This window comes from Chelmon rostratus, chromosome 8 (genome assembly GCF_017976325.1).
Source record: "Chelmon rostratus isolate fCheRos1 chromosome 8, fCheRos1.pri, whole genome shotgun sequence".
In the NCBI taxonomy this organism is placed as follows: Eukaryota; Metazoa; Chordata; class Actinopteri; order Chaetodontiformes; family Chaetodontidae; genus Chelmon; species Chelmon rostratus.
In genome coordinates, this window is record NC_055665.1 from 19,305,379 (window position 1) to 19,330,243 (window position 24,865).

The window sequence follows — 24,865 nt, forward strand, 5'->3', positions numbered from 1 at the left end:
ATAATGCATCAAAGTGTATATTTGTTGGTCCTATTTTCAAATACTGACTTATTAGAGCAGGCCACCTTTAAATCAGGAAAGGCAGCCTGCTCTAATTAGTCAGCTGCCTTGTCAGTGGTTTAGTATACTAATGAAATTATTGGCATCACGATTTAAACCACAGCCATTTCCTGTTTGTCTTCTGTTTATTTTTCTTTCTGCTCTTGTCATTGTAGTTTAGCAGCCCTCTGTCTATTCGATATCGCAGCATCCGTAAATGCACCACAGAAATAAATAGTTCACTGTGGCTTGTGCGGATTACCTCACTCAAGCGAGACTGAATCTCTGCAAATTGATTTTCACAGTATCACTGAAAACAACTACAGCCTGAAATGAAGCATTTCAGCCTCAGTAATCAATAACTGTGGTTCGGGGGCTAAAATGTGAAAATAAACACAATAAAAGAATAAACAAAAGAGACAGAGCAATAAACCTAGCAGGTAACTATCTTTCTATCTATCTTATTTAGGACCAAATTGAGTGTAAATATGTTAACTTTTTAAAATATCCATAAAAAGTCTATTGACGTGAGTGATTTTAAAATGCAAATGAATGAGATGGGGCACAGTTTATATATGCAACATGCAAGTGTTGTCAGTGTGAGCTGATTGCAGTATTTATCAGTTCAGAGAGGGACGTCCTTGTCCGAGTCCGGGACAGGAACACAACTTCCTCTCAGCAGCGACAACGGGACTGACCGCACACACACTGTCTGCGTCAGTGCACCATGGACAGAGTCGCTGTGGTGGCAGCCCGCCGGACTCCTGCAGTACCAGAATGCAGCATCTCGACCTCCACCTTAGCCTTCGACCACAACTTCACCACAACGGCCAAGGGACTACTCCTCCTGGCTGAGATAGTAAGTGTGAACATGGATTTTAAGATGTTCAGTGTTTTAAGTGTGTGTAATTATAAAATTCTGAAATACTATCATCACAGCAGAGCCGATAACATGAAGTTCCCAGCAAGTAAAAACTGATTGATAAGCATTGTCAGCAAGGGGCAATCATTTAGAAAAAAAACTTAGAAAAACTAAGAACTTTTTTTCTATGAAAATAGGAAGTTAACCAAAAACACACCAAGCAAATCACCCCTTCCGCCCTTCCCTCTCTCATTGTGTCTCTTCCTTTCTAAACCAGCTGAGGGAAAAAGTCAGGACAGTTTCTCTGTAAATACAGTCTGGCTGGCTGCCATGCAGAGGCTGGCCTCGCCACCGTCGGGGTCATCTGATTGCAAACGACTGCAACAAGTTTTAAGTCAAACCTAGCTGGTAACCTGTAAGATGTTTCATTTAAAAATAAACTAACCCTGCTTAAAGTCATGCTTCCCACCAGAAAACATTTTCTTCCTGTGATATGAAACATCCAGCAGGAATCTTTTTCTGTGAAACAGGAAGGGTGGGTTTGGACTAGTGTTGGGGGGGAAAGTGATTCAGTTCCTTACCACAACGCTTTGATTCAGTGGAGATGGGTTGCGTTGGGTTAAACACATGAAAAGCACAGGCTGTTGAAAACAAGTGACATGAAACCTTATATTTTCTGATGTTTTTTTTAGTTTGGTTTATTCTAATTTTGCCAACTGGCCAAGTTGTCCATGAACTGCTTCAAAATTCTGCATTTCATGCCTCATATGTGTCTCCTTTTCAGGTTTCACTGGTGAAATAAATTAGGGTTTGAAGCTTGTGGTCTCTCTGTCAGTATTTCATAGAAATCACAACTGTGCCAAATGTTTTCTTCGTTCAGTGATATATAACGTGCTTCAGTAGGTGTAAAAATACAGCCAGTCATACCTCATTTGTCTCTTCTCACCTCGTCTTATTTTATTTCCTTCTTTCACTCTAAAGTAAATCAAGAAGTATCTCAAGGACTTAAATTCCTCTCCTCTCCTCTCCTCTCCTCTTCTCTCCCCTCCCCTCCCCTCTTCTCCTCTCTTCTACTCACCCCTCCCTTTCCCTCCTCTCCTCTCCTCTCCGCTCCTCTCCTCTCCTCTCCTCTCCTCTCCTCTCCTCTCCTCTCCCCTCCTCTCCTCTTCTCTTGTCTCCCTTCCCCTCCCCTGCTCTCCTCTTCTCTCTCCTCCCCTCTTCTCCTCTCTTCTCCTCTCCTCTTCTCTCCTCTCCTCTCCTCTCCTCTCCTCTCCTCTCCTCTCCTCTCCTCTCCTCTCCTCCAGGTGTGTGGTATGTTGGTGTGGATTCTAGTAGGGGGAACAGAGTATTTTCACCTGTCTGCTCTCTGCTGGGTGATGTTTGTTGCCGTCTTGTTCTGGGCTCTGACCGTTTGCCTGTTTATAATTTACCTCACTGGAGCCCACAACAGGATACCATGGGTCCCCTGGACTACACTGGTAACACACACACACACACACACACACGGTTTGTCTTTTAACAGAACTGCTCTGTCTTTTGATGTGTAATTCACTGTCTGTGTCTGTCTTCTAGTCGCTGTGTTTGAACTGTTGTGCCACGGCTCTGTATCTGGTGACAGCGGTCGTAGACGCTCTCTCAGTCAACCAGGCCATTAGGGGGCGACACAACTACAACTGCTGGGCAGCATCTGCAGTAAGAGCACTTCTGTCAGTATGATCTGTTGAGGGAAATGATCTCCAAGTTTGTGTGTCCACATTACACACAACAAGACCAGGAGCAGGGCTTCAAAGTGCATTCTTATGATCTGGGATTAGCTTGTCAAAATCAAAAGAGCAGATGACACGATAGCCTAACTTTTAATCTCCAGCGTGGGTGTATCTCCCGAATCACTGGACCCTACTTTTCCCATAATGCAACTGGAGAGCATGTTAAACAGATGATTTCACTGATGTCGTCAGACTTCCTCCAGACTTTAGAAAGCTGCCCTCAGAAACACAGAGAACATTATACAGCTGTTGACCTGGGCTGAGCAGTCCTTCTCATGACAGTCGGTGGATTGGCCCTTTAGAGTGAGCGCTTTTAGGAACAAAAAGAGTATTTGATTGTTATGTTTGGTATTTTTTCAACAGAACCGTATTCCTGGCTGTGTGGAGGGCATTTTGAAACAGCCTTTATACAACTACTTAGTATAAATATCTAATATCTAATATGACAGCACAGGTAAACAAATAAAGAAAATGTGAAACATAAATTTTACCAACTCCTATTGGCTACAGTCAAAATGTACCAGGGTGGAGTTGTGCTGCTGGAATCTGGACTCATGACTAGAGATGCACTGATCCAATGTTTTCTCTTCTGATACTGATTCTGATACACCAACTCAAGGAATCTGCTCCTATCAAGAAAACCGGTCTTCTCCTTTTTGGCATGTCGTGCTTCCACAAACATCTGAAAATAAACTTAACAAATCAAGTAAATCAACTACAAATGAGAACCTTTTTACACACAGAATCAGGGCTCATTTGGTTATTTCTGACTGAAATATTTAAAACAAGGGACATTTCACAGCCACTTCAGCTGTTTTAAAGTCGGCGACCATGTTTGACTCTGGACTGGGTATCATTATTCATGTTATTCTTTTTTGGTACTAAGGTTTCCCTACAACTTGGGAGTCACTACATGAGTTGTTGGAAGAAGGTTGTCTGTATTGTTTTCTGCCAGGAAGCCCTTTTTGCCCATTTTGGATATTGCATTCATAGGCCGTGCATAGATAATCCACCAGAAGGAGGAACCACGTGTGCCTGCCTGCAAACAGCACGTTTTGGGGGCATTATTGATCATGTTGATGACATACAGGTCTCAGAAAGTAGCAAACAGGATACAACTGGTGTGATATGCATCACCTGTGTGTTATGTGGACACAGATTTCACCAGTGCTTTGACTTGGAGTGAATAGCTGAAGTAATGAGTAAATTATGCGTTTAAGATATTAAAATCACTTTTACTCCTCCTCACTGTTTCCCTGCACCGCCCCCCACCCCCACCCCATTGTTCATTTTTTTCCTACTTTTCCTCCACCTTTCATGCTTTCCAGTTCTTTGCGTTTCTCACCACACTGTGCTATGCAGGAAGCAGTTACCTGAGCTACCGTGGCTGGAAAACCACAGAAGAGGGGCAGTAGAAGAGAAACATCGTTCAGACTTTCTCTGTGGATCCAGCGAGGACAAGGCTTTAGTCAAATTAAAAATTTTATAGAAAATGTAAACATGATCTTGATGATCCTCTGATCCTTTGTTGCATGTCATGTTTTCAGCATGCAGACATGGAGGCAGAGGGGGCTTTTGCTCTCAACAAGCTTTTGTGGACTCACAGTAATAACTCAGGCGTAAAGCTGAATTCATTGAGGACAAGTCAGTTAAAAATGTGGAACACTTGAACAATTTTTAGCATGTCTGCTGTTGCATGTTTAAGGCTGCTGTAGTATACAGCATGTGCTGTAAGGATGTAACTTTTTACTTCATGTAAACTTAAGTGCATTTTGTCGCTGGAGTGGAGCATAACATTAAGATGCAGGTCACACAATTCAGAATGAGACACTGAGTATGCTGTGTGAGACAGAACGGCAGAGTTGGCCCTTTTTAAATTCTTTACTTTAAATGTTTCCAAATGTTTTCCTTCATTGTTATTGCATACAACCCAGTTGCTTTTATTTTGTCGGTTTATGAATTTTGCATAATTGCCACAAGCTCACAAGAGGAAAAAAGTCGAATACAAGAGTATGCTGCATGCCAGAGAATTTAATATGTCTCAGAGTGAACATTTCTACAACCATTAAAAACATTCAGAAAGAAAAATCATGTAGACATTTGCATAATCTCTTGGTATCCTCAGAATATATCTGATTTTGATAAAGTGTGATAAATCATTGCTTTGTTTCCTTCATTGCTGCAGATGCGAAAATAAATCCCCTTCATTTGATAGATGAAAAAGAACATGGTTTGACATGTCAATGTACATGTTTAGTAGATCCTACATATTTAACTGCACCACAAAAGCTAACAGACAAAGTTTATCTTTAGCAGCCATCACTGATTTTTTTCTGTCATTGTTAATAAACCCTTGTTCCATGACAGAAACAATTTACCAAAGGGATACAAAAAGTGGTATAATATTGCAGTGCACGTATGCATGACAATACGTGTTGCAGTAATTAAGAAGCACGCATTATTTCAGTTGCTCCTTATGTGCTAAGATCGGTGCTGTTGCCTTCACCCACGTAGATCGTCCCCCAGTGAGCTGCCAGTGCAGTAATCCCAGCGGAATTGGTGCGGCCACTCAGCATTCTGAGCTCCGATTCAGAGTGGATCGGGTAGAAGTTAAAGGATTTCTGTAACACAGCATCAAAAGTTAATACATGGTCACGAGTATGAGGACTGATAATTGTAAGAAACAGAAAGGGTAGAAGGTAAAGACCTGTGTTGGCTGGCCGGCGATCAGAAAGCGTCCTTTGGAGGTTACGAACATCAGCTGATAGATGTAGTTGCTGATGTAGTATTTACCAGAGACCTGAAGTGTGACAGCACATTAACACAGCTGTTAGAGTGCTTAGTCCTCGAAAAGTAAACAAATGATTTATTTAATACATAATCATAGATGAATATTGTGTAAACCAAATTACAGTATATACTTCTAACACTTCCTGGGCCTGTGTAATGAAATGTTTGTCTAATTATCAGAAAATATCCCTTCAATAAGTACTACATTTAGATGGTTTAAATTATTAGCGACATTAAAGTTTCTTTTCTGAGGCACGATGCTCTCATCACACTTTCCCTGGATCAATACCATGCTGATATTTTAGCATCAATAAAAATCTCTGACCTGAACAATGACCTCGTCATCAAAGAGTGTCAGCTCAAGCACGTCGCCATATGCGCGACCAGCGATTGCAGTCCAGCTGTTTTCGTAGCGCAGCTGGATACTGCAAGGGCAGACACAGGAGAGAGGAAACCGTCAAGCACCAAAGATAATGCAACAGAGAATAATGTATTCATCAAAGTCACCCTGTTTACATATATATAATACAAAAATGTCTCCCTTTTTTGACCCCCTCTTCCCTCTAATCATTTTCATAAAGGCCCTAACACATGTGAGAAGAAGGCAAAGAGACTGACCCAGTGATGTAAGCGCTGGTAACCTCCCAGAGCCTGACCCCTGTGATCCTTCCCTCTCCATATGTGGAGAAGGAAGTGCCGGAACCCCCTCCAACAGCAGCAGAGAAGGAGTAGTACACCAAGGCAGCTGGAGAGGTGGAAAAATAAAAACAGTTATTATGTGGAGGACAAGAGGAAGCTATAAGGCTATAAGTATAAAATTGGTGTCAAAAGGAAGCAGATTGGTTAACTTCTTACGGTTTGCCAGGCAGCTGGTGCAGAGCACAGCAAAGACCAGGAAGGAGAGCATTGCGGTGTGTGAGGGCACCCGGAGACTGGAATCAGAAACCAATTCAACAAGCATCATCATTATAATCATCATCATCATCATCATATAATTATGAACAGCGTGAAACCGGTCTGGTGTCTGACTGAAAGGCAAAAATAAATATATACATTTTATAATATGATAGAAAATTTAATTAAAACCCGCACATACAGCTCTTCCAACTCACCTGCAGTTGAGATCTCTTGAAACCACCTTGAGTCCTCAGCAGAGTGTGGTCTGACTGGGTGCTTATATAGTGTCATAACCTATACCATCATTCCTTGGCGCACACACACACACACACACACACACACACACACACTGAAATTTCTACGTGACAGCTTCTGTGCGAAGAGCACACCTGTTTTTCTTTGGCTGACAGGTGTACTGTTCTGGGAAATTTGAAATTGAACCAGGAAGAATAACAAAAATAATTTTTTGGCTTGTCAAGAAGTTTAGCAACATATTTCGCCCTACACTTCAAAGCACTCATGTCCAACTCAAACCTGTTTGGAAACTCCATCTCTCATTAGTCTGACTTATAATTTGCTGTAATTCGAAGCTGGCTAGAGCTGTAGCATCAAGATGTTCTGGATCTTTCAATCAAGTCACATTATCTTCATTAGCAGATGGAGTCTGGCCAGTTTGTCGTGGAAACGTGGATGTTCAAATTTCCATTTTCGCAACAAGATTGAACACTGGCGTTGCTCATAGATACATACACACCTCACTGAAAAATCAGTTGAGAAAATGTAAACGTGATAGTACTTTTTATCCAGAAAAACTGCAGCTCTTCCATTTACTTGTATTTGTTTAAAGGCCAGTTTCTCCAAATGGTGGCGACGTCAACATACAATCCTGTGGCCAATGAGGTATCTATGTTTCGACTGGCAATGCAAATGTATTTACTCTCAACTTGTATAGCTCTCAAGTACAAATGTAGGTTTTGTCAGTGGAGGTAGTCAGTGTCATGCTTTGCTTAATTGCAGCCATGGTGATTCTTCCTCAGGTTGAGAGTCGGGAGGTTTGTCCATGATGGCACTGTTGCTGTGTGAGCAGTGAGCAAACCTGACACCTTTGTACATGCACTACAAAAAAAGTCATGCGCGAGGTGCAGGCTGCCTGACAAATGCATCACCTGGGCGTGCAGTCACAGCGGTCGGGACGAGAGAAAAAGGGGTCGGGGCTGGTCAAAGGCTTGGTAAAATGAAAAATAAAAAATCATTCCTTTCTTTTTAAGACGCAAAATTGTTTGTAGTTTCAGTGGAAAGCTATGTAATGACTTGCAAAAACGCAATTGGCTAATTAAATCACCATGAAAATATGAATGTAGCTGAACTACCAGCAAGCAACTGCAAAACTACTACTTTAATTACAAGTCTTTCACTACTCACCTGAACTCACAACATTTCTTCTAGACCAGTGAGAAATTAGCTGGTAATGCTAACGCAGGCTATTTTGTCCCAGTGCTTTTAAAGACATTTAAAAACAAGGTTAAAGGTTGAATTGCTAAAATGTTGTCTTTTTTTTGTCTGATGGCCACTTGTGTATGACACAGTCCTCCATGTCACGTCATTTAAATACATTCAAATATTTCTCATTCATTTCAGTGTTTAGCAAAAAAAGAGATGAACATGCTAGTCATACATTTGCATGAAAAATAAAATATGTGAGATAAAAAAGAATAACATAAAATAAAGCAAATGCAGAAAAAAAATAATAAAGGAAGGTGCAAAGTGCAAATGATGGTGCCATGCATGAATGAAAGTGCAAGGAATCAGTTTGATCAATGGTAGATCAATAGCACTGTATAGCTGTGATGATACATTTCTACTGCACTAGACTTCCTTTTGAGAGCATCTGAAACTAATGAAATGTACAAAAAGTCAGTGCTCTGTATAAAATGATGACCTTTCTTGTCAATTTTTTTTGTTTTGCACACTGTAGAAGTGTGTTTTTCATTGCTTCTCTACAGCACAAGAAAACAAGTTATTTTTTATCCACACCTAATTGTCAGTTATGTGCTTTTATATGATCTTAAACAATGAAGTAAGACAAGGAAATAGTTTCTGACTGTAAACATATCTGAACAAAGACATGATAGACTGTGGGAAGTCGGAGATCACCGCACCTCTCACTGTAACTGTCAAAGTGCAAGATGCTGCAAAACTGATGAGCTCACCAGCGTGCCAACCTGCATTCCATCATGAAACGATGATGAAATGCCCTCTGCTGGTCACAAAGAACACCAGCAGGAAAGGAAATTTCAGAAATGACCCAAAGACAGGGCTGACATTTGAGATGGCAAAAGAAATGTATCCATTGTTTCTTTTTCAGCTGCTGAAGAGGGAAACACTAAAAATAAATCCCTCAGACGAGACAGTATCATCTGCAGGGGTGAAGAAGAAGGTGTCACTGTTGAACACCTTAAACACACGATTCCAGCGGATCTTGAACATCATAGGGTTATAGTTTACGGCTTAAAAACTGCTTTTCTGTGTACTGTTTACTGCTGCTGCTGCTGTCAGTCTTGTGCATTTACTCATTTATTTTGGCATTTTGGTTTTACAACAACTCCTTTAAAACCAACCTTTGCTGATGTCTTTGCTGATGGTTATGTTTATTATGTGGCGTGCTTTTGCACAAAACCAGTTTGACTAAACCACTCTCTTGACACGTGCAAATGTTCTATTTCCATTTGAACCATGACACTTGTGCGTGACAGAAACCTGGCTTGGAGTCACTCTTGAACTCAATTATCTTAGGTCTGTATTTCTCACAGAGCAGCCTGACATTGTCAGTGTGAGAACCACAGCTGGCCTGCAAACACTGGATAGCTTGAATAAATGGGAATAAAGCTAGAACATTATTTAGATCACTGCTCTCAGGCTTTGGTGATAGTAATGTGTCCAAACCTCTACCTGGCCGTAAGTCTGACAGATCGAATCTAGAGAAAACATCCACCATATGTTTTATTATAACCCCATGTGGATATGGCATGGCATCATTTTTTAATGACAGTGACAGTAATGGTATTAACAATTATCAGTCAATCTATCTTCAGTCAGTTTCAATTTCAGTTATCAATTAGTCAATCTGTCTGGCCAGCCGGGTCAGAGCATGGGGTTGATAAGGAGGATATGGACGCTGGGGAGGGGTAAATAAGAGGAGAAGGGGGTCATGTCATGTACAACACTGGGGTAAAACTTCACAAAAAGATCACAGTTCTCACGTGGGTGGATGGTACAGGGCTGCGTCCCCATTGGTCAGAAGCTTACCACAACAGGTAGCGTAATAGAGGACACACATGAGTACTTGATAGCTTATCATTCATACCATTAGCCTTATTAGTTGAAACCAGTCAAACAACATATCATCAAGAAAAAGGGAACTTCTTCTTCACTAAGTGAGTGTTGTTTTGAAAACCTTCCAGGAAATTTCAGATAATTACTTCAAGCTGCTGTCATGTGTTGTTCTACAGCATGAAGGTGGTGTAATGACTGGAAGATTTCTCTCAGTGCCGTAGCCTGTGGCTATAGGACACATGTAATTTGAGATGAGTGATGAAGATTCAGAAGTCACATGAACATAAGCACATGTCCAAACGCCATAAAGTACAGTGCTGAGAAGAAGAAATACTGTTCACCAAGCTCTGTTTATTTAGCAAAAACAGCACATTCTGCGTGTTACCCTGTTACCATAGCAGAATGGAGAAACGGAGAACCTTGAAAACAAAATAAAGAGGTTTCAGGTTTTGTTGTCCTGGTAAATCAGCAAACCGCTTCTTACAGCAATCCCCTGAACACACCTTCCGTGTTGTTTCGTGATCAGTTTTCGGTGACAAAATCCAGTTTGACTTTTCTATGTTAATGATAATGAAATCTGCACACTTGTTGGCTCTTATTTTACGTTATAGCTGTTCTGAAAGGCCACACTCACAATGGGCAGGGCGAAAAGCTGGCTGTCATGGAGTGAAGTGAGAAAAAGGTTTAATATGAGGATAATGGTGCACACTTTTACACCATCCAGCAAGCTCTTCTGTTGAAGCATAGTGACCTCTGAATGCTTGCTAAAGTGTGACACAGTCTTTATAGTTAATGTTAGGGTACACGTCTTAACACCAAATAGTTTGCACTTAGGCTTATCACCTGCACAGAATACATACATCATAACAGAGCACTTGGCTGCAACCAGCTTAGATGTTTGTCTTGAGAGAACAACAAAAGGTAATTGGTGTACCACTGTTTGTGAGTCCTGTAATTCCTCATCCCCCCGGTAGATGTCCTCATTGAGCTTCTGAAATCTCTCCTGCATGTTCTCCATTTAGGAGTCATGCTGTATAAAGTATATACTCTATACTGCATGACTATATATGTAGCTTGTAAGTCATTACAATATTAACATGCGTGATTCCAGTGAATAATTTCCAATGAGAAACATGCTGTCTACACTTAGACTTAGACTGTTTTCCCAGAGGAGCACAGGGGACTGATAAAGAGCTTCATCACATGGTGACAATCACCTGAAGATCAATATCAGCAGATCCAATGAGCTTGTGGTGGACGACAAGGCTTCAAAAATGGATGTTGCTGCAAAGAAGCAACAAATTGTAAAATGTGGATGCTTCACACACATCTTCAACCCGGCAGCACAGAAGATCTCTACAATCAGCACAGTTTGAAGGTGGACACCCAAGATTAGTGTCACCAATTCAGCATCTGAATAAATGTGAAATATGGTCACAATCTGTTCCTGAGTTGTGGTGTTGAATAACGGCCAGAAAAGTGTTTTTTTTTTCAACGTTGTTATGTCACAGCGAAGACAACCTTTTGCATATAAATATCATAACTTAATCATTTTATCCTATGAGGCAAAATGTGTGAAATTGTGTTAATTAGAGCATGGAATGTTGTTATGTGAAAGCATAATGATGAAAGTAAACTTCTAGTTTTACTTAAACCAAAGGTGCCTGGTTTGGCGTCTGAAGCTAGGCGACCACATTTGGCACAGGAAGTGACCTGTTTGACCTATAACTGCTCTTTGTTTTCCATTTCAGTTTTCCACAATAACAAACTCCGATGCTCCACTCTTAAAGCTTTGGTGCTCAATCCTTCATAACAGTTAATGAATTTTCTAAAAGTTACAAAGAGGCAAACAAAAAAAATATTCGGGCGCTCTCAGGTGTCTCCTTTAAAACGTCTGTCAGTTTCAAACAGAGCAAACTTTTAAACACCATCCCAGTAACCACGAAGCAAAGAACAAAATTCATTTTGTACATATCATTCAATTCTTTTTATCATCCTAATAATTATCAATAGTAATATTTTTACTTGAAAAGCTTAAACTAAAGATCAAGTTGAAAAGGGTTTATTTCTCTATTTTATCTCACAAATATAACATGTGCACGTACTGAAATTTTCTAAATTTGATGACAGTACAATAACTCTTCACTGTACATATTGACATGTGGCTATATAAAGACACACTTGAAAGTGTGAACCCGTCCTTTAAGCTACTCACTATAGACTGTATAAATAGGCCCTTCTCACCGTTTGTGTTGACCCACATGGTCACAGGAAATGCTAGACTGCGCTTTATTACTTTGTCACATGAAGTACAAGAGTGGCTGTAGCAGTGCATGTACAGCACTTCTGGCTCTCTACAGGAGCTGGGTTTTATGGACTTCACATCATTCCTACACCTCCACAGTAGGTGCAGCAAGATGGAGATGGGGGTGTACTCAAATGTGTCTTTCTTTCTAATTTTATATTTTCTGTTTTCATTTCGCTCGTTGTTTTCCTTGTCTTGATCAAATAACTGATTTGCACTGCTGGTGTCTGTTGGTCAAGTAACTGACTGTATCTGAGCTGCTACACCTACAGGCGATGCTTCATAATGCGAATGAAACCTCAGCAGGCGCCCAGGTGTCAAAAAAAAAAGGGATTGTGTCTCTCTGCGTGTGAGGCACAGTATACTGTACAGTGAATAAAGACAATATCAAAATTTCTGCAACATCACTTCAAGTATGTTTAACGTAATTCCTCATATACAAGTTTTTTTTAACCTAAATTTAGGTTGTCATGTTTTTAATGACAATATCAACCATTACATAGGATAATTAATGTCTTGTTGGATACATATTCTCATAATTCAGCATGGCCACTTAGTATCTTTGGAAATGTGGAGTGTTTTGAGTAAACGTGGTTATGAACAATGTTAGTTTATGTATTTGGAATGACTGACTCACTAGTTGGTCCAACATTTTGCATGCACCCTACCAGCACCTTGAAAGTGAAGCAGCTAAATAAAAAATGTCGAGCTGTTATAGCGTTATACACCAACAGCGCTGTCATCATATCAACTTCAGGATGTGAACTCCTCGCACTGGATTGGCTGCTGCAAACCACCTTGTAGGCTATCATTTTTAACTAAGGGAAACAGATTGAAATACTTCCTGAAACTCTGAGGCAACATCCTTAACTTAGAGAAACACTTATGTGTATCCTCAAGTGACATCTCAAGTGGCAAAAGCATCAGTTTTGCAACCTTCCTCTGTCCTTTAAATGTGTGGTACTGCTTATTGAATGCAGTGTAATGGTTATGTTAATTTATTAAACCACTTTTATTCATGTTTATTTAGTTGTTGCGTAACTCATCACAATACAGTGCTTTAAGTGAAAAGTTAAAATCTGACCTTGCGACTGGTAGGGACAAGCACAGTACCGAGCTTGTTGATACACTCTAAATTTGCAACTTAGTTGTGAAACGGTAACTTTACTCCACTGCGAAGTTGCTTTAATCTCAGTGAGTCTGGGGCTAAGTATACCACATACCTAGGAGTGAGCTTGGGTTTCATAATGCTTTCATAACACAGACAAAGCTTTTGGTTTGTATCACATATTGCCTAACTGCTACCAATACTACATCTGCTCCCAATGTACATCTGTAAAGACAACAAAAAATAATACCACATTTTCATAACATAGTTACAAAGTGCTTTACTGTAAAACTAGAGTCAGAAACTGAAGCATTTCCATTGCCAAGTAGGTTTTCACATACAAGGAATTTGCCTTGGCGATGTGGTGAAGTATTGCAAAAGTGATCTAAAATCTAAAAAATAAATTTCCAATAAAAATATGTGCAATGTATATTCTACAGCACGAAGAGCTGTACCGTGATTTAAACAGACTGACATGTTGACAGTTTTGAGTGGGGGATGTGCAGAAAATGTGGAAAGCAATAGCAGACTGACAGGTAAATGCTCACATCTTTCTTTTAACACAGAATTGCCTTTAATTTGTTGTCTCCAAGTCCAAGCTGATATTACTTTTTTGATTAATTCTAGTTAAGATCACTTGAATAGCTTTCTCACACAAGGATATACCTGTGTTGCTCTAGAGGAATCCTCCTGACATTTATTGTAAAACGGCTTGAATTCCCCCATACTTACTGACATCCAGTATTATTTCGTTACGTTCAATCAACATCAAAAGTGAAACATTCGCTTTAAGAGAGACTGATATGCAGTGTTTATCATGTGCTTTGTCACAAAAATCACACTGAGTGCCGCGTCAGCAATCTTGGCTGTGCGCGGTAGAATATTAACAAATTAGTTTAAGTCAACCAGCGTTGGATTCTGCATGGAGAAACATCTGCATTCTTCATTTCATAGCTTGTAGCAAAACATTTTGGTTGAATTTGATGTTTGAATTGTCAGTTCTGTTGAATTAGGTTGGGTAATTTTCAGTAAGCACCACCACCTGTAGTCAAGCACTACAGGAAATACTACATTCTCTTGAAATGTGCTGAGCTGAAACTTGGATGACCCAGGTTGAAATCTGCAACGCAAGAGGACTTTACTATCAGCAATGATGGGCCCACACCGCGAGCTGCTGTGCTGAAGGTTTCATAGCTGGTTTTACACTAAAATGCCATACCTCTTGTCAACATTTACGAGTTTAGCACCTTAACCTAAATACGTGAAGAAAACAGGTCACTTCCACAGACCTCTGGTTGTGAAGTGGAATCCTGCCAGTCGTCGAGAAAGAGAGATAGAGCACACATACATGTTTATGTATATGTGTATTTATGAGGTTTATGCAAAAACAAACAAACATACAGTACAAACAAAGAGAACACCTCTTCATGACTTATTGTTCTAACGTACTTACAATGTTTAGGAGGATTGTGCAACTGCCTGACAGATTCAGTCCCCTCCTACTCTTTTTCCAAACAAATTAGTAAAAAACACATCCACCCCACCTAAAGTACAACTAATCCACTTTCTTTCCGTGTTCTTAATTACTGATTGCATCTCTGCTTCTGCGGCTTTGAGTGAGTCACTTCGACAAAAACAGTTGCTCCGTTAACTTGTGCGAAAACGTAATATATTTACAGCAGCGTCATTTAACAGGTGAATTAATGCAACACTGTTCATAGAAAGGCCTGTCCAGCTTTAAGGCAGTCCCAGACGACTGCACAGCTATACAGCAGAGTGGACAGGGAGCACAACACTGTCCTTGGCTTTGTAAAGGTCTGGTCTAAAGTGCAAAAGTGTTGAGAGTAAAAAGTTTGCTGAGAGCCAGGGTGGTTTTGGCAGGCCACCAGAGTCTGTTAATCGGACATTGTGACATAGGTACAACCTTCTTTAAAAAGAGAAAAAAATCTCCATGTCAATAGCAGTAACAGTCAGAATTATGAGCTCAGAGGTGATTATGTGAGTATTACTGGTCTCAAATGATGTGACTGCTCTCTATTCTACTTCTGAGAAAACACTGAAAATAAAAAGTGCAGCAGCCTACATCCTTAACTTCTCTACATACAGTATTCATGCATTCATTATGCACTTGGTGAGAGAGCCAGCCACTGCTATCTTGTCCAAGTGAACTGAATGTATAAACTTTGTCAGGGACACAAGGTAAAGGGTCCAGTTAATTTGGATTCATTTGGCAGGTAATTGTTTATAAACCAAAGGTTGACTTGATGGTGGAGTTAGATGAACAGTTAAGGCATCACCAAGGTCATAAAATTCATCATCTGGTGACCATGAATGAGCCAACTGACATTCCTACATCCATGGAGCCAAGAAAGGACATAAAGTACCAGTTACTTTGGAAACAGGTAGAGGTCCCATCTTTACATTATAGATGGCAGAAATAGTAAAGCTTTCTCCCCTGGACAGAATGCAGTTCTAAATATTAAACTAACTGTATCAGCTCAACAGGATTTGGCATCCCCCTCTCTAACACACTGATAAGTTAAACTGAATAGCTGTACAATATTGATGACCCTCTTCAGAGTGACATGATGTTAAGTCCCAGAAAGTGGGGAACGAGGGTGGTAGACAACATTCAATGGTTCATAGAGAAAAACACAAAATCATTGGTAATGTAAGTGTGGGTCACCTTTGCTTTTCTGTATTTTTTTTTTTTGAAACATAGTAGTGGGTTTTGGTTTAAGTCGACAAAGGAAATATTTTTTAGCAGCAGATTCAATAACAAATTACGCACATTTACGTGGTCTCTTATCTTTTTCATGTTGCACCGACTCAAATTTCCCATGAAGCAAGACCTCAGATTCTGAGGAAGTCCCATTGTGGCTTCTTCTTATACATGTCAAGAAAAACTCACTTGTGGTCTCTCTTAACCTCTGTGTCACACAATGCTTCATATTCTGCACAGCATGTAGGTCATTGGAAACTCGACTCTCTCACTGATTAACCCTGACTGACACAGCAGAGTCAGGGCTATTACACTGTCATCAGGCTTAAACCTGTCTTTTACTGTCTGCTGCTACACACGTTACATCAGAGCGTCACTAAATGGCATTTAAAGGTAAATGTCTCTGGGAACAAACTGCAAGGTCAGCAGGTTAACTCTGGAGGGGTTGCAAATGGGTAAGAGAGAAGGAAAAGAGACATAAAGAGAGAGCAAGAATATTGGTACCATATATATGCATGTAGCTTTACAACCCGGAGGTATGTGGCATGTACTGTGAGCTAATGCTTTGCATTGCTATTTTCTTTTCCTAAAAAGTAGCCCATGACAGAAACACACTCACACACACATAGCACAAAATCAGCGCCTTATCCAGCCCAAACCAGTTCCTGTGAGCTCTGAGATTTGGCTTCTGTGCACGCAGGCAAAAAAAACAGAACAAAAGCATCATTGCATTAACCTGCTTTTGAGCACTAATACTTCTCAATGAGCAGCCATGAGGGAAACAAGTTCATGACCGTGTGCAAACGATCAGGGAAAGAGGTGTTAAACTGTAAACATTTATCAATACACGATTCAGCTGTCACAAACAAGGCAAGTTAGACCCGTCCAAAGGCTCCAGGTTAGCCTGAGTTCTCTTTAAAACTTAAAGTGGAATGCGTTGAAGAAGCAAAGCCGGATAAAGGGGGGATAAATACTACATCACACTTTGAACTCTACAATTTTAGCTACTGTAAGTGCACAATGATGTGTCAGAAAGAAAGTCAAGGCACTGAAAGCTTTTTTAACACTATGAATATTCACATTGAAATATAACACGAAAGAATATCTTGAGATTCAAGGCCTAATTAAAGTAACTGTATTCAGACAGATTCATTTGATTCATTCTAGTTAAGATCACATGTTTGTATCATACAATTCACATGTAAACCTGATCCAGCAGGACACTCGAGATGATACACTTTCACCTGTAACCTGCATGTGAACTCAGCGCTGTGGCCATGCTCTTCAATTGATTGACAAATGTTCAGTCCTGTTTTATTATCATTGAGACACGTACGCTGTTGACTTGCATGCACGTACACCCACACATAAACAGATGAGGATGACTTACATATAAATACACACCAAATCTAAGCAGGGGTGCTCCCACAGGACACACACACACACACACGCACGCAGACACATGTACCTACAGGCATGCATTCGCTTTGTGAGTTTCACCAAACACCCCTAATGGACTTTTGGAACGACAGAAATCAATGTCCCGCAGGGTTCAACCTGTGGCCATGTCACTTTAAATGACCTCTGCTTGCAGAAACACACAAAGCTAAAGATTAAAGTAAAGACAGAATTGAGTTTGTGCCAAATTAGAAAAAAATTCCCTCGAGGCGCTGCTGAGATGTCACTTTCGGATGAACGGCATAATGACTCGAATCACATCCATTGTGATTGGAGGCCCTGAGAGCTCAGCTCACTGCAACATCAGAAAACACATGAAAATAGACAAAACACAAGCAAAAGCTGCAGCTGAATAAAGCACAAATACAGAAAACGCAACCACATTATCTGAAAATAACACAGACGACAACAGAAACTGTTTCCGGCTTGTTCCAGCTGTGTTCATTTCTTCTTCATGGAGTTTCCATTGTCGTCTGTGCCTCTTGTTTCTGCATTTGCTTGTGTTTTGTCTATTTGTGTGTGTTTTCTTCAGCTGCAGTGCGTTGAGCCTTCAGGGCCGCTGTAATTTCGGCTATTGTTTATTGTATCTCTTTTTAAAATGTGAAACGTGATGACACATTTCGTCATTTTTTCAACATTTCAATTTACTCAGTTAATTCAATTACTTTAATCTTAGTCTGTCATTAAAATATGAGTCAGTGTGGTTCTAACAAAGCCAATACAGTATGTACATTAGATTGTCAGATTTTTGCTTATTGTGAACATCCATGTTTACTTGCCAGCACTCATCTTCATTGCTACACTTGTGCCACCAACTGCCAATCAGCAGACCGGTGTGAAACAACTGCAGGAACATGCATTGCATCATCCACATGCTCACACGCACGATACAAACAAAACAGGGACCAGCTCATTAAAACAGAGGAGCTTTAAGCTTAGCTGTCCCTCTTATTTTACAGACTGAAAGTCAAGCACATACATTACATACGACAGACAAATACAAACACAAACACAATTGACAAACAAATAATGCAGAACAATGTATGTACACAAAAGTGAACAAAGGAATATGAAAAAGGTGTGTGTGTTCCTGGCAACCGCATCCCGTAACTTATCATTATACCCTGTCTGTCACCATTGGCCAACCCTTTATAATCATTCATGGAGTATATTTGGTGGTAAGGCAAGAAGAGGGCCTCATTTAAGTTTTCTAAATTCCTAAGCAATTAATTATAAATCAATATTGATTCTTTTTTTCCATTCTTCTTCTTTTCCTGTAGGAAAATACATGTGTTTTGAGCTCTTACATCAGCAGTGGGAGGAAGCATTAGCCACAGCTACAATAGCTACAGCTCTCTAGCCATACCGCAAAGGTGACAAACAATGCTGTGATGGCCAAGGCCACACGGGACAGGTTTTGGTAATACTGTGCACACACTCACCTTACTTTCAGTACATGTTTTAATATGCAGTCAACCACACTATACAGGTTTATCTGATTTGCAGTCAACCACACCCCAAACAATTCATGTCCACACTACATAGTTTTTGATTCATAATGTCTTTATTTTCATTTAGCTTTACACTGTTTAAATGGAGTGCACACATTTTCACATTGTAAGGTTAGGACAAGTATTTTTTTTTTTTTTTTCTGTTATATTAATCATTTTTTTCTTTCTTTTGAGTTACTGTGCTGCATGTGGGAGGTGTCATCTGGGAGAGGAAAAAGGTGTGGCCAAGGGGCTGGACCCATTAAATCCTGTGGCAAGCTCATCAGGCCAGACCATCTCCAGCCATGTCAGAGGGGGGGATTTAGTCTTAGTTAGGTTTTCCTTTGTATTAGTTTTAGTTGATGTCCATTTTGTTTCCCCTTCTTGTGTTTGTTGGTTTGGCCAAACCGATATATATGTTCCCTTATGTTTCAGTTTGTTAAGTTAACACCCTGTTTGTTGCTATTTTGAGTAGAGTTATCTTTTGTTGACCTCTTTTATAGGCTGTAATTTTTGAATTCTTGGTTTATATTGTTTGCATCTTTGTTTGGGGAAATAAAAACCCTTTCTTTTTCATCAACTGCCTGTTTTCCTCATTTACTTACTGCTTGGTCCCTGACAAATGCAAACGACCAAATTTTGCAGGCGGCAGTCAGAGAGGCATTTGCTTATGTCTGTTGTTTCAATAAGTAATCATTTGAAGCTGCAGCCAGTAGAATTTGAAGCTTGACGTTGGTATATTGTATGACACTCAAAGTCTGCTGTCTAATTGACTCGCATGCCGAGGGGAGTTAGCTGTCAGCATGATGTCTGTTGTGTATGTAGAAGGATTGAAGCAGATTGTGAACAGACACAGGTGATAGTATTCATAACTTCTTTACTTCTTCGTGCATCATTCTGAATCATAGTTCAAGGTCACACATGACATCAGACAGTAGTACAGTGTCAATGCTGGACGGGGAGTGTATTGCACTATACCACATATTCCTCTTTTGTTAGAATTAAACTCTAACTGTAGCATAAGAATCCTAGTACTTAATGAACAACTAGAAAGAACAGATATAGTAACTTGAATTGGTGAAATAAGCAATTCCTTTTTGGGAAGTATCAAAACCTGTAGAAAAACATAAATTTCATTCATGATCTAAAGGCAGGTAAGTATGTAACAAAAGATGAAGCAATTTATACTGTAAGACTGTATACTATCAATAACAATAAAGCAATGAGTATGTAAGCCATGTAAACACTGCAAGCACATAGCTGTTCTAAAGGTAAGTATGTCACAATATTAACCACATGAAATTACTGTAGGTTAGTAAGTAAAGTGTATAATGATTACAAGTCATAAACAATTAACTTTTTTTTTTTTTTTTTACAACACCACATCTTTCTTTCCTCTTTCTTTGAACATCACCACATCTTCTTTTAAGTCACATAATCCTCAAGCCATGTCAGCCGTGTCGTACTCTCGGTAGCCTTGGAGACGGATGCGGTGAGTGCACAGTTTCAGGTTCAGGTGGCTCGGCACCTTGGTTGCTTGGCAGGAGACAAGCATCAGCAGGCTGTGATGCTGGAACAGCAGCACAGGTGGAAGATGAGGAGGCAAGGTGGAAGGCATTCCACACTTTTCCGTCGGACAGCAGGTAAGTGGCAGGAGCTTTTTGGGATACCACCGTCAGGGTTTGGGTAAATTTTGAGTGTCCTTTGGCAATGATTCCAGGTCTGCTGATGCGGACAGCAGATCCGATCTGGATGGTGGGTGGTTTTGCACCATGCCGGTAGTCTGTGTATTGTTTTGACTTTTCTTGTCTCTTTTTGATGTTCTGTAGCATGTTTGTTTTGTCAGTTCAGGGGCGCATGGAGACCTCTGCAGCTTGGTATTGAGTGGTCTACCATGTAACAGTTCAGCAGGGGACACTGAAGTCACGGCATGTTGTGTGGCTCTGTATGTGTGTAGGAACTCAGTGAAGAAGCGCTCAATTTCCCCATTTTCTTGTGGCTAGTACACAGAGCTGCAACAGTGTTTGATGTTCCTGTCAGCAAGAAAAGACTCAAACTCAGCCGAAACAAACTGAGGGCCATTGTCAGTGACCAGTTCCAGTGGATTCCCTTCTCTGCTAAACACAGTGGCAAGAAATGTCATAACAGAGGCTGAGGTAACACTGGAGCAGAAATCAATCTCAGGCCACTGGCTGTAGTAGTCGATGAGAGTGATGGCAAAGCGGCAATCAGCAGGTGCAGTGTGAATGGGACCAACAATGTCCACAGCTACCCTTTTCCAGGCTGCAGTAGGGGTAGGTACAGGTTGAACGGGGCAGTACGAGTGGTTGCCGTTTTATCGTGCTGCAGGCAGGTGGTGCATGATTTGATGGAAGACTCAACCTGCGAATCCATTCCAGGCCACCAGTACAAGTCTCTCAGTCTTTGTTTGGTGGGAACGATTCCTGGGTGTGTAGCATGAGCAAGCTGGATCATCTTTGCCTGTAGTTGTTGTTGCACCACTACACGGCGAGTGCCACGCACTATGACACTGTTCTGCAAAGCCAGCTTGTTCTGCACACGTGAAGTATGGCACGATGAGGGGTCCAGGCCTTTTGCTCAGCCGAAACAAACTGAGGGCCATTGTCAGTGACCAGTTCCAGTGCATTCCCTTCTCTGCTAAACACAGTGGCAAGAAATGTCATAACATCCCTTGGCAATGTAGTGTCGCACTGGCTGTAGCACAGGACATGCATCACAGGCACTGGAGGGCTCTTCAGCTGTGACAGCTGTGTTCATTTCTGCTGTAACATTCTCATTGCCAGGTTAGTATTCGATGGTGTAGTTAAAACACAGCAGGCGAGCAGACCAGTGAGCTATTCTCATGCCTGTGCGTCCAAGGCCCTTGTTAGTGTGTAGAGTGGTCAGGGGGCTGTTCAGTCCGTAAAGTGAAGTGGCGGCCCCAGAAGTAAGTACGCCACTTTTCAGACGCCCAGACGCATGCCAAGGCCTCTTTTTCAACTGTCGAGTAGTTGCGCTCACATGCAGTAAGCGTTCTGGAAGTGAATGCGATGGTCTGTTCTGTATTGCCCTTTATCTGCGTCAGCAATGCCATAGTCTGATGCGTCTGTTGTAATGACTGTTGGCAGGGAAGGATCGAACGCGTTGGGACGCGTTGGAACACACTGGGTGCTGAGACCAGCCCGTAAGGCACTCGTGTGAAACAAAAAAGTCCATCTTGCGCTGTAAGGTCTCTGCTGCTTGGATGTAACTGCACTTGGTGGTATGCACTTTGTAGGTCAATTGTGGAGAACATTGTGGCACCTAGGTCTGTCACCACAGCCCTGTTTGGTTCACGTAGGTCCACACAAACACGAATGTCACCTGTCTTCTTGCTCACGACCACCAGAGGCGACACCCAGGCAGACGAGATGCTGTTGGCTTCCAGTCTTTTCAGGTCCTCCGACACCTCGTCGCGCACACCATATGGGAGTCTGCGTAGTTTCTGCTGGACTGGAGGCACATCTGAACACACTTTAACTTTGTGTATGAATCCAGTATTAACGCCTAATGCGCTTGTAGTGTTGACAGTGTGACTCACCATTGGTGAAGCAGGTGTTGCGATTTGCCCATCTTAGATGTGAAGGTGAAGTGCAGTGAACAGATCCATTCCAAGTAGTGGCGTGCCATCGGGAACAATGTAGAAGTCAGTTTGTGCGCTCTGGTTGTAGTATGTGGTGGTAAGCTGGAGACAGCCATGTACAGGAATGGGCTTCTTTGAGTAAGTCACCAGGCGTACAGTAGGCTTTGAGGCTGCAGCTGTAGGAGTGGCATGTAACACTGTAAGATCTGGAACAGCAACTTCTTGCACAGTTTGTGTAGGAACTGCGCTGCGGCACACATTACTAAAATGTCCCATTTTTCCACATTGGTTGCATTTTGCATTTTTGGCAGCACATTTGGGGTTTTTTGCTAAATGTGAGTTGGATCCACAACAGCAGCATGTTTTTGTGTTCAGCACCGCCGCCTCCTCTCGGCTGAACGAGTTTCACCGTAGTGTCAGGTACTGGAGCTTTCGCTTCGGCCATTGCGAATTCAATTTGTGTAGCAATCGTGATGGCGTTCTGTAATTTTAAGTCCGTCAATGCAGCAATGTACTGTACAGTTGTTTCGCCCTGTCTCTGAGCACGCTGACGGAATTTACTCCTCTTAGCCACGACATTCACTTTCGGCACAAAAAACTTCTTCAGTGCATCACAGGCAGACTTGTAAGAAGTGCCAGTGTCAGGGAGGGAAGGGGACCCTCTGTGCCTAAACAGTGAAGCAGTAAGGCACGCTTACGTTTGTCTGGCATGTCATTAGCAGTCAATGCTAGGAAGTAATTTTCGAACATCTGTATCCAAGTTGTATACAACATTGTAGGTTCACCCAGGGTTTCCAATAAAGCAGGGGGTTGTGAGATTTCGATACAAGCCATCCTCGTCGCCAATATGTTGTGTGTGTAGAAGGATTGAAGCAGATTGTAAACAGACATGGGCGGTAATATTCATAACTTCTTTACTTTACTTAACACCAGACAGTAGTACAGTGCCACCGCTGGACGGGGAGAGTATTGCACTATACCACAATGTCCTACTGCATAAGATGAATTCAACACGTTGAATGCAATTATTAGACACACAGTGTGCTCTCTGTGTATGCTAACTGACTCTTGCTTTCTATATTTCTATGTTGATGAAAAAGGTTTGATTAAAGCTCCATGCTGGTACAACACAGTTTAGAATAGGTAGATACATTTCGTTTCGGGCATTTAGCATTACAGAATTTAGCCATTGTTTTGTTTTTTACAGTTACAGGAATCCAAACATCTGGCTGGACTATATGAGATCATTATCAAACAACACAATGCATCAGTCTTTGGATTTGGATCTACCAGAGGAAATCACTGTGACGGCAGATTTCAGATCTATTTGCCACTCCAGGCTACAGAATGACCCAACGTGCAGCTATAATTCATGCACACAACATCCCAGGCAGCAAAAACCAAACACTTCCAGGAATAAACAAGACCTAATATGTCAGCCTGCAGATCTGTTTATGGGCATGTTTGCCTGCGTGCCTGAATACTGTGTGTGTGTGTGTGTGTGTGCGTGTGCGCGTGCTGAACCGAGGGGAAATGAGCATGCTGGCTCATAGAGGTTTTTCCCATGTCTGGTTGGAAACAGCATGGAGAGAAAGGATTTACAGGAATTGGAGAAGAGGTGAAGCAACAACGGTTCTGCAACCACTGACGCCACACCTACTGCCACCTGGTGCCAAGAAAATGAGGAAGGCGTGTTGTGTGTGTGTTTCTGTGAGGGTGTGTGCATGTACTGTATACACACATCGCAGCCTTTAGGACAACACCCAACACCCATCCTGCGGTCTGTGCACATTCATAAAGAAGACTTTAAAATTTTCTTGGACACAGTCGTTTCTAGTTACAATGGAAGGAATTTGCCACATTTATCAACACGACCATTAGATCATCTCTTGATCACTTTTTCTCACTAGCCAGCCTCAACAAGAGAAAAGACTAAAAGTCACAAATAGTTTAGTTTTCATCAGAATTCAGTGCTGTGAAATGCTTTATTTTTGTTTTTTTTCACACAAATCCTAAATCAAATGAAAAAAGATGACTTGCACAGCTATGTAAACTCATGAGGCAAAAATAATAGATATTATTAGATATAAACATGTATTTCCCTCTGTGAACTTTATTAAAAAGAAATCTTTTAGTATGTATTTTTATTTTATGACTTGCCTTTTTTCAATATATCCACAATGTTTCACTTTATATGAATGGATTCTCTAATAAGTTCTCAAATTGCTAAACATTTCTCGTTTTCTTCAGTTTCAGTAGCAACATGTTTTCTTATTTGTTTTGATGACAGGAAATGCTGTAAACCAAGCACGTGTGGTGCAGGTCTGTTGTAGGAGCGCCTTTAGTGGGAACCAAAACCTTCTCGTGTGAGCAGTTCATTCACCCATGCATGCAGGTGTCGTTCACTGCTGTTAACATGTCATTCTATACAGGCGAGGCCCACAGTCTTACTTCATTGACTCGGCCAGACCAG

General features: G+C 41.1%; 2 protein-coding genes across 2 annotated transcripts; one reads left to right on the forward strand and one right to left on the reverse strand.

Annotated features, from left to right (window-relative positions):
- The first annotated feature begins 766 nt into the window (after positions 1–766).
- Positions 767–4,872, forward strand: cmtm8b (CKLF-like MARVEL transmembrane domain containing 8b). Its single transcript, XM_041942902.1, has 4 exons — positions 767–898; positions 2,206–2,379; positions 2,474–2,593; positions 3,996–4,872. Exons 1-4 carry the CDS (start codon positions 767–769, stop codon positions 4,080–4,082), a joined length of 513 nt encoding a protein of 170 aa, XP_041798836.1. The 3' UTR covers positions 4,083–4,872.
- On the reverse strand, positions 4,688–6,589 carry LOC121610675 (zymogen granule membrane protein 16-like). The gene is made up of 6 exons (XM_041942901.1): positions 6,570–6,589; positions 6,313–6,389; positions 6,076–6,202; positions 5,783–5,882; positions 5,375–5,467; positions 4,688–5,288 (listed from the first exon to the last, which is right to left on the reverse strand). Exons 2-6 carry the CDS (start codon positions 6,362–6,364, stop codon positions 5,142–5,144), a joined length of 519 nt encoding a protein of 172 aa, XP_041798835.1. The 5' UTR covers positions 6,365–6,389; positions 6,570–6,589; the 3' UTR covers positions 4,688–5,141.
- Between the last annotated feature and the right edge of the window lie 18,276 nt (positions 6,590–24,865).

Bases quoted from the DNA above. Each gene is read 5' to 3' on its own strand.
- LOC121610675 (XM_041942901.1), bottom strand. From the start codon at position 6,364: ATGCTCTCCTTCCTGGTCTTTGCTGTGCTCTGCACCAGCTGCCTGGCA. The intron at 6,203-6,312 runs GTAAGAAGTTAA...CCACCTCTCCAG, and splicing joins CACCAGCTGCCTGGCAAACC to CTGCCTTGGTGTACTACTCC. The intron at 5,289-5,374 runs GTCTTTACCTTC...GCTGTGTTACAG, and splicing joins TCGCCGGCCAGCCAACACAG to AAATCCTTTAACTTCTACCC.
- cmtm8b (XM_041942902.1), top strand. From the start codon at position 767: ATGGACAGAGTCGCTGTGGTGGCAGCCCGCCGGACTCCTGCAGTACCA. The intron at 899-2,205 runs GTAAGTGTGAAC...CCTCTCCTCCAG, and splicing joins TACTCCTCCTGGCTGAGATA to GTGTGTGGTATGTTGGTGTG. The intron at 2,380-2,473 runs GTAACACACACA...TCTGTCTTCTAG, and splicing joins GGGTCCCCTGGACTACACTG to TCGCTGTGTTTGAACTGTTG.